General features: G+C 35.6%; 1 protein-coding gene across 1 annotated transcript; it reads left to right on the forward strand.

Moving 5' to 3' along the window:
- Window positions 1-1,171: 1,171 nt before the first annotated feature.
- Window positions 1,172-10,128, forward strand: Prdm13 (PR/SET domain 13). The gene is made up of 5 exons (XM_074174716.1): window positions 1,172-1,417; window positions 2,865-3,174; window positions 3,967-4,234; window positions 6,403-6,774; window positions 9,914-10,128. Exons 1-5 carry the CDS (start codon window positions 1,223-1,225, stop codon window positions 10,074-10,076), a joined length of 1,308 nt encoding a protein of 435 aa, XP_074030817.1. The 5' UTR covers window positions 1,172-1,222; the 3' UTR covers window positions 10,077-10,128.
- Window positions 10,129-10,589: the final 461 nt, after the last annotated feature.

The following is a 10,589-nucleotide window of genomic DNA, read 5'->3' on the forward strand; positions in this document are numbered from 1 at the left end:
TTGCTTTTATGTGAGCAATTTTCAATTTATTGGGAAATATGCCATTACTAAGCATCATGTTGACAATCAATGTTGAGGGTTTTGAAAGTTCTTGCGCAGTGAATTTCAGTAGTTTTACAAGAATTTCATCATACACGTTTTTTAGAGTGTTTTGAGCCGTCTGTATAGGTATATGCATATTGCATTTGTAGCATCTGACCCTGTGTTCTGTTTTATTTGTATTTTGTAGGGTTTATTAAACACAAACCTGGGTCCAATTGCATCACTGGTTCCCTGCAGCAGAGGTTGCCTCAATTGAGCTCAGCCTCAATTGACTCATTCCTACTTTGAGGTTTACACCAGCCGTGCGCAATTGTACCAAGACCATTAACGCAATCTCCTTAACCTACGGGTCCAGAGGGGTCAGACCAGTAATTAATTCCATTGCCGCGGTTGGTGTTGTTCTCATGGCAACTGTGATGTTTAAACAAGCCAGTCGCTGTATTTAATATAATTTTAGGATGGCCGTTGCTTGTAGAACTTTCGGTCCCCATGGAATGGCTCCGTACGTTAACATAGGTCTTATTATTGCAGGGTAACTCCAGGAGACCACACAGGGTGAAAAACCCTATGCGCGTCCCTCTGTCCTCCAACATTGCTCATAAGCCACATATGCTCTTTTTGCTCTACTCTGTAGATGATAGTTCCATGGTAGCTGTTAGCTCCAAATCGTCCATGAAAATCTCTGATAGAACAGGACTAAGTGGGTTTCCCATTAAGAGACCTTTGCAGGTTGAGTAAAAATGTCATTGAATTGGAAGTAATTCTATGACAAACAAACCCCAGTTTCACTTCCATCAACTATTTTCCAGAATGAAATATTTCTCTACTACTCATTCAATATGTCACTATCCAATAAGGGCGAGTACACCCCTGTTACAAATCAGAAACGGTCCATCATAAGAGGGATGATGTTGATATACGGGTATATCCTGATAACCACCTAGGGTGTAGGGTGGTGGGTGGTAGTAATGGATGCGAAACCACAAAATTCTTAGTTCAATTTCAACTTCTGACCTAACCACAAAGATACGAACAAGTGCAAAACACTGATCAAAAAATTTCACAGGCAAAAATTCGAGTATCCGCAAAGAATTTGATCTGAGTCACCTGCTGATGTTGTAAATCACTGCCATAGAAACGTCAATAATATTAGAATTGTGACTTTTGTGAGTTTTCAAACATGTTTCCCGCGAATTTTCACGCAAAAGTTAATGGTTGCAGCAGTGTTTCTTCCGGTAATATTTCCAGTTTCGTGACAGGTTCTTCTGAACTTTTGGTGCCAGGACGAGTGACTGCTGTAACTAGTATTCCGCAAGGATCTATGACAGTACCTATTGAACCTGCGATGCTTTTGGGGCAACCTGATGTACAACAGGTATATTTTGTTTTTGAATAAATATAGATCTTTTGTACGATCATGTTGACGTAGTTTTTGCTCGTATTTGCTGGTTCAGTAATTAAAAATACTATTCATTGAAATGTTTACTTTCGTTAGTGGAACAGTTTGCTAATAAATTATATAAAAAATTATAACTTCTGCAAACTGAACTCGCCTTTAGTCTTTACACAATAATTAAATTGTAACTGATTAATTTGTCTGAAATGTATTTGAAGATAATTAAGAAGATATTATTATAATTATCATAATTAAATGAAATATTCTGAATAATTTGTTATTTATATTATCATATCCCATGTCTTGAAGAATATCAATCTTGTTTATCTCATTGAAAGTGAATAGTGACCAATTTAAAAGTGGTAATAGTATCGATTCATTTTTCAAAGAGACGTACAATGTTTATAGCAGAAAAAAAACAACAGTTCAGAACTATCTATAACATAAATAAGTACGAACAGAGCACAATTATAGAAATGAATAGAATCAGAAATGAAACTTGGAAAAATATAGATAGATAGATCTTTATTGTCTAAAATGTAAAACAATTCGTCGACAAAGTGTCATGTTTATAAATACATAAAATGTTAAAAATATATAAAATATTGTTTTTTCTCAAAGAGTATTCACGAAGATACATATTTATGCACAAGTGGATAATAATAACCTGTTTTTTTTCACTTTTTTCAGACCCATCAAAAGCATTCGATACTGTTTCTTCCAAATTCCTATTGAAAAAATTACTAGTAATGGGCTTTCCCAATAATGTGTTGTGTTGGATAGAATCGTACATGGAAAACCGCAGTTTGGTGTTTAAATGTAATGGAATTACATCAGTCCCTTATGATGTGAAACTAGGTGTTCCACAAGGAACTGTTCTGGGTCCATTGTTATTCTTGACTTTTATCAATGACTCGCCTGAACTCATATCAGATTGTTACATAACTATATACGCTGACGATATTACAATCACTGTTTCTGGAAAAAAAGAGAATGAATTATCAATGAAAATTAATTTATTTATTGACGAATTCAGTAGTTGGTGTCAACGTAACAAACTGATTTTAAATAAATCTAAGTCAGTGATAATGAAAACTTTTGTCAGGAGGGATTTCTGTTGTAATTTAGTCACTGTGAATGACATAAAATTATCAAAAGAAGTTGATTTTCTTGGAACTATTTTAGATTTCGTGATATATTTTTCAAATAAAGTTTGTGGAGATAAAATCGTGAGTTGTAGTTTATCAAATTTTGTAACCATATTGGACGTTTGAAAGTCCCCTCAGCTTTATACAATAATAAATACATGAAACCTATTCTGATGAACGTTAATTTGTTTGTGATATCGTTGGAAATTAAGAATTGTCAACCTCCTCGTGTCAAAGTTTTAGATGGCATTCGATGAATTGATCATAATAATCTTCAGGTTTCAGTGAGAACCTCTCTGAAAGGAATAATCGACCTAGAAGAACAGTTCCAACAAGTCTGGAGCCAAACTACTCACTGGGTTAGAGCTTTGCGACTTTCAGATGATTGCCATTCCTACAACGTACAACTGAAGTTGCATCCGGCATACCAGAGACCAAACATCAATGCCTTCAAGAGCTCGCAGAATCCTAAACTCATTCTCCAAGCTGTGAGACCAATAGAAGCTGGACAGGAGCTGCTGTTATGGTTCTCGGAGGATATACTTGCTATGTTGCAGATCGTTTTTTTGACACCTGCGAATATACAAGGTGGGTGATTTTTGATTCGTTGAAATACATTCAAGTGCATCATTGCCTGTTCTCTAAATAATGTTACAACAATTTGATGATTTGATGCTCATGTCGCAATCATGGTACTGGTACTAAATAATTAACTGAAGGATTTCGATTCGAATGAACCAGTTGAAATCCAGAAACAATGGAATAGAATTGATGTACAGTGTCATCCCCAAAGTACAAACCACATGGGAAACTTTTTTATTAAGGGTTTTTTGACAGAAAGTTATTCTTGGTAGAAGTTTGTGCATCCCCTAAAACATGCACAAATAAAATACAGAACATTGATTTCCTGAAGATTTTCTTGTCCAAAATAAGTGTTTTAAGTTGAATCTCCAAAAAAGTTTGTTTTTCGTAGTCCCCAATAAAAAAAAAACGGCTAAAAAAAATTAAACTCCACTTAGATGGCCATGACTTCAAATCTAGATGTATTTTTCAATGCTAAACAACTTTTATGAATAACATCTCACTTTTATCAAGAATAACTTTTTGTTGAAAAACCCTTAATAAAAATGTTTCCCACACGGTACGTACTTTGGGGATGACACTGTATATTAAAAATAATGAAGGTCCCAACACTGGTTCCTGTGGAATCCCATGCGTTTAATTTCTAGAGTGACTGATATTATTTCTCATACTCATGAACTGCTGTTTATTGGATATTCCATCAACGATTTCTCACACCTAGGCGAATCTTCTTGAAAATTTATATATATGATTGTTCAAAAATAGCTTGTAGAATATAATCCTTTTTCATAACACCAGGTCAGAAGAAATATGTTTGCACCCGTTGTTCAGCTCTTTACGAGTCTCCCAACCCACTTAAGCTCCACATGACCCTTGGTTGTGGAAAACTGGCTATTTCAACCCTGTGGAGAAGACTTTCTACTGCCATGCATGAAACCAGTTACAGTGTCCCTAGAGAGGAGATATTCAACTTCCAACTGTCCGCTGGCCAACAAATTGTCAAGCAAAAAACAGCCATGGACTTGACCGTCACTAACGCAAACCTTGCTGAAAATAGGCTTTACAGGTAATTATGGATATTTATGGCGAACTGATATATTTGGGGTCATAGCGATTGCCTGGGGTTTAGGAACTCGGTATTGATGTGTTTCAAAATTCGTTATGTTCGAGTTTATATTTGGATGACTGGGAATCTTCCTAAGAAGTCTTAATCGATAGAAAAGCACGAGGAGTTGGTGAAAAATGGGGAATTTTCAGCAAAAAGGCGATATACAATGAATAAATTCATTAACAAATTGTAGGTGTTGTCAAGTGCTATCCTGGATTGCAGACATTTCTGAAAATATCTCAGGGAAAAGTTGTTGAGTATTCAATTTCATAACTCTCCATCAAATGCCCATCTCTCTATTATCACTTCAGAGTTTTCCAAATTTTTTGAAACTTTCGCTCTACTGATTTGAATGAAACATTATTCGTACTTTATATTACTAAAGGATAATAGACTAATTGATTCGAATTTCACTAGTTCGAACTTCTATTGTCTACTATATAAAATGATTTGAAATCCCTGAAACAAGTAAAAAAGAATAATTAAAAAAGAATAGTTGAAAATAACAATTATATTAAGCAACAATAAATCTGAAATGAAATGATAGTGAAGTAACCTACAAGTAAAAATATAATAATTGAATAAATAAAAAAAAAATTAAAGGAATGCAAAAAGAAAATAATAAAAAATAAAAAAGTGTAGAGATTCCAAGTCACGTTAGTTCACGACGTTTCGATTGTTGGTATCTACAATCGTCTTCGGGTGATGACTGGACTGATTCCTCCGAGAGATGACTATTTTATAGGTCGTTGAAATACTTTCACTTTCTCTACTTTCCATTTTCCGCTTCACTGATTCCGTGAGAGATGACCGATTTGGCGGGAGTTGGTCATTTTCCGTTTGATGATGGGTTTCCATATGTTTCGTATATCTACGCTGGCCTGGCTGAATACGTTGTTGGACAACATGTATGCGGCTTCCTTAAATTTTCTCCTGAACCAATGTTCCTCTCTGTACAAGATCTCAGCTTGGGACCACTCGATGTTGTGTTGATGGGTCCAAACATGGTCTGCTATTCCTGATTTGCTGGTTTCTCCTCGCTGTGTGTGCTTCTTGTGCTCGGCAATGCGAACATTCAATGGCCTCTTAGTTTCACCAATATAGGATTTTCCGCACTCACAGGGTATCCGGTAAATGCAATTCTTGGAATCGCAGTCCGCGTTTGGGGGCCTGGTTTTCGTGAGGCTGCTACGGATAGTGTTACCGGATCTGAAACAGGTTCTAATGTTGTACTTGGAACCAATTCTTCTTATCCTCTCCGATAATCCTCTGATGTAGGGAAGTGCAAGCACTGGTTGTGACGGCTTCTCTTCCTTACGAGGCTCCTGCTGTCTTTTAGCCAAAGTCTTTTCTACCATCGCTTTGGAGTATCCATTCCGCTGAAGATCGTTTTTGATGATGTCTAGTTCCTTCTCGAGACCTTCCTTTGTATTACAGAGCCCAAAAGCACGGTCTAATAGAGTCTTGATGAAGTCCGAACTAGTGAAATTCATCACGAAACATTGTCAATCACCTTCAAACAAATAATTGATTCGAGTTCGATTTTCATTTCTATTGTATCACTTTTTCTGTATGTCTGTCTGTCTGTACGTGATAAATTCGAAAAGTGAATTGGTTGAATTGGTCGAAATATTTGTAATCTATCCATGCAAATTAATATTGGCCGCTTTTGTCTGATCTTGATTGGCGAAGGTTCTACTGGTGAGAAAGCTATCGAAGTGCTTGACAAAATGGAGGTCGTTTGGTGAAAGAACTGGGGAGTATGGTAGATTTGTTTCAAGAATAGACGCTACTATTCGAATGGTTGCATGAAGGGTTGTGTAAGTCATACTATTTCTCGAATTTCACTCCTATTGAATATGTTGTGCTCAGTCTTTTGGAAGTTGACTGAGTTGTACTATAGCTGAAGTTCACTTTTGTAAAATTAGCTGAAAACAAAGAAAGTTCACCAGTTTTTCTACTACATCTGTTGTTTTTTGCCCAATTCGTTATTGAAGTACGTTGTTTTATATGATTTTACAGAGAATATGAATATTCATTCTACTGTGTGAATATTGATCGATAGACAATTTCATACTCCAATCATCGATGCTGTTAATTTATGATGATGTTTGTTTAATTTTCAGACCATACGAACCTTCAGCGTTCAAACCCTTCAAAAAGGAAGAAACAGACTTTCCGCTTCCCCAGCCGCACCTCACACCTCCCTCAACGATCGTACCTATGTGTTACGACCCTTGCTTACATCTTCAGCAACCTGTTTACAACGATGAGGCCCAAATCGAGACGTTGGTGAGCAGTTTGGGGAAATCCAGACAGGGCCATATCTGCCTCTACTGTGGGAAGTGTTACTCGAGGAAATATGGATTGAAAATTCATATAAGGACACACACTGGTTATAAACCGTTGAGATGCAAGTTCTGCAGCCGACCTTTCGGAGACCCCAGCAATCTCAATAAGCATGTTAGGCTACATGCAGAGGGGAATACACCTTACAAGTGAGTGTGATGATTTTGTTCAACTTCTGTTCTCAAAAACAAGGATTTTTATTATTTGTTAGGGTTATACTCGAGAAGTTAATATCTATTATATACAGGGTGTGACATAAGTACATTGAAATATTTGAGAACGAAAGTCTATACGAACTAGTATCCGGAAATGCTTCGTTTCGGAGATACAGAGTGTTGAAGTTGATTTTTTTGTTCGTTTTTCAAAAATGACTTTTGCAAAAAATAATTTATTTGCATGAAATTTAGTACCAAGGGTTATTTTTGACGCGAGAAATAATAACTTCGTATTAATTTCCCTGTAACATTCAGAAGCTGTCATTATTTACTTCAAATTACCCTAACTTTTTTGACAGTAAACTTTTGGTACTTTTCATGAAAATACCTATTTTCCACACTTTTTCCAGTCAATGAAATAATGAATATATTGACCATTTATCCAGTGATAGTCACTAACACTATTCATGATAATATTTACAAGTTTTCATACTAAGAGTACCAGCCTAACTGAGTCTACATTGTTAAAATTTTGATAGTAATGAATAGTAATAAGAAAACTAACGAATCAATGAATATATTCGTGGATAGGAGGGAAAAGCAGGAAAAAAATGAAAATAAATCAATAGTAGAAAAATATTTTAGAAAATCATCAATTAATACTATTAATTAATTGATTAATAATATTATAAATGCGAATGTAAGTATGTTTGTCATGATTTCACGCGAAAACTACTCAACCGAACATCATAACATTTTGTACACATGTTCTTGGAGGTATTAGAAGTAACATAGGATACTTAAACAAAATTATGTGAGATAAAAAAAGTGTTTGTCAAAAAAATATAGGTTAGGTTAGGTTAGGTTAGGCTAGGTTGGGTTACGTTAGGCTCGGTTAGGTTAGGTTAGGTTAGGTTGGGTTAGGTTAGACTCGGTTAGGTTAGGTTAGGTTAGGCTAGGTTGGGTTAGGTTAGGCTCGGTTAGGTTAGGTTAGGTAATAATTTTAAAAAATTGATAATCCCAGCCAAGCATAAAAATATATTTCTCATATTATTTCATTCTTATTGTACTGAGACTTATTTATTGTCATAAATGCGAGCGAAGCCGCGGGTGAAAGCTAGTTAAATAAAATTAATATCTTTTTAACCAGTATTTTAGGAAAGAAACGCTGAAACACGTCAGTGGATTTCACGTTGTACGCATTTTTTGCCAATAAAATGATTTTTTTTTCAACCCTTAGCTACAACCCTCCCCAACTTTTTTCTTTCAAATGCAAACCTATGTCGTGTATGGGCTCATTGAAAAGCTCGTAAAATGGATTCTGACTATACCCTTTATTTTTTTTTTGTGGTTACAACGAAATGAGAAAAAACTCTTTTGAAAAGTTACAAATACCTAACTTAGTGCTATCTATGGGTGAATTAACGTAACAGATGCTGAAATTGGCTTCTATCCTCTACTTGGCAGGCTCCTAGGCGATGGTAAAACCCGTCTACGGAATTCCGAATAGCCTCAGCCGGTATGATATGTGATTCCACTCTAATTCTGCTTTTTAGATCTTCAATATTAGCCGGCCTATTTTGATAAACCTTGTCTTTCATATATCCCCAATAAAAATAATCTAATGGCGTTAAGTCTGGGGATCTTAGCGGCCATTACATTGTATCACGTCTTCCAATCCAGCGTCCTGCAAATATGCCATCGAGATAATCTCTGATATTAATACCAAAATGTGGGGGAGCGCCGTCCTGTTGAAACCAAAGTGTTTCAGTGGGGATATTTGGATCTGCTTCATTGGGGAACATAACAGCTAAATCAAGGATTAATTCAAAGCGTAAAAAGTCTAAGTAGCGTGCAGATGTAAGGTTTCCTTAAAAAAGGTATGGCTCTAATATTTTGTTGTTGATGATGCCTGCTCATACATTTACTTTCTGAGGACGCTGCGTACGAGCTTCGCATATCCAGTGTGGATTTTCCTGATTCCAGAATCGATAGTTGTGCCTGTTAACTACTCCATGTAAATAAAAAGTAGCTTCGTCCAAAAAGAGTATGTTGAGTGGAAATCCATTATTCTGGTCACATCGCCTCATTATTTCCTCACAAAATTGCAAACGCCTGTCATAGTCATCTTCCAAGAGCTCTTGGACAAGACATACCTCATATGGGTGGTGTTTTTCTGTTTTCAAAAACCTCCTAATCGTACGTCTATACGCAGGATTGTTTTGGGCTGAAGAAACCGTTGACAAATGTGGATCTTCCTGCTGAGATACGGCAATGTCCAATTTTTGATCTTCGTCTAAAACATGTGGCCGGCCACTTCTGTGCAAGTCCTTCACTGTACCATGTTCTTCAAATTTGTGTAAAATTTTACATACAGTAGCCTGGGAAATGTGATTTTCTGGATATTTTACATTAAATGAAGTACACACCTCACTTTGACTTCGCATTCTATCCCCACATCCCAACAATATCAAAACTTCGATACGCTGCCTCTCTAACAATACCATTTTTGTTTAGCAAATTAAAAAAGAACACTTTCAAGGTACCCAATTAATAAACTAAACATACATATTTTCAATTTCACCCAGAAATGCCACAATTTTAAAACTCAGTCAAGACAATAGTTCAATAGTGCAATAGATAGCACTAAGTAGGTATTTCTAACTTTTTTGGTTTCAAAAGAGTTTTTTATCATTTTGTGGTAACCGCATGAGTGAAAAAATAAAGGGTATGGTCGGATTCCATTTTTACGAGCTTTTCAATGAGCCCATACACGACATAGGTTTGTGTCTGAAAAAAAAAGTTGGGGAGGGTTGCAGCTAAGGGGTTGAAAAACAAAATTCATTTTATTGCCAAAAAATGCGTACAACGTGAAATCAACTGACGTGTTTCAGCGTTTTATTTCCTAAAATACAGGTTATAAAGATATTAATTTCATTTCGGACTTTTGTACACCCCTGTATATTTGAATATATTGCGTATCTCCAGTTCATAAGATCCAATTTCTAATATTTGCATCGCATCCTAACAAAAAGGTATTTCTGTGACGAATAAAATTTAGTATTTTTCTATCATTTTGTGACCTGTATTTTCCTTGATAATCATTTCTGAATATCTGAATCACTATTTTCAGGTGTGATTTATGTGGGAAAATTTTGGTCAGACGGAGAGATTTAGAAAGGCATCTGAAGTCGAGGCATATGATCGAAACACATCCTGGACTCAACATTTTATCGGATTCGCCACATAGAGAAACAGAAGCCAGCGATGAAGAAAGCAAGAGAGTTTCTAGCTGATATGTAGTCGATATTTATTTTGTACATATGTTTGAATATATATTTTTTAATGCACTATCGATTTATTCGAGGTCCTCTGAGAGAATATATTTATATTGAAATTAATATTTGTTTCAATTGTCATCATAATGGTTAATATGATCAGCTTGTTTATAATTTGCAACCTTGATAGCCTGGAACATCGAAGAAAGGTTGGAAATTTGTCTCTCTTCTATAGATACTTTCACGGAAAGTGGTCACCAAGAACGGTACGTAGAGATGTTACAGTGTATATATTTAACGAAGTTTCATTAATGATTTTATTTTAAAAATATTATATTGCACTGAAAAGCATTGTTTCAAATGGGTGAGTTTGTGAACTAACTCAACGTTATTCAAACATTTGTGTGTATTTCTGAGTAAACCAGTAATCGAGAAAACCCAAAACATACCAATATATTAATAACATATAATCTAATCGAAAAACCACGTTATTATTTTTACCATCCGAAAATAGTGAAGAACCAGCTTTCT

The sequence above is a fragment of the Leptinotarsa decemlineata genome, unplaced genomic scaffold (assembly GCF_025532065.1).
Source record: "Leptinotarsa decemlineata unplaced genomic scaffold, Ldec_3_MD MMD2_tig00000882_RagTag_RagTag, whole genome shotgun sequence".
NCBI classification, from domain to species: Eukaryota; Metazoa; Arthropoda; class Insecta; order Coleoptera; family Chrysomelidae; genus Leptinotarsa; species Leptinotarsa decemlineata.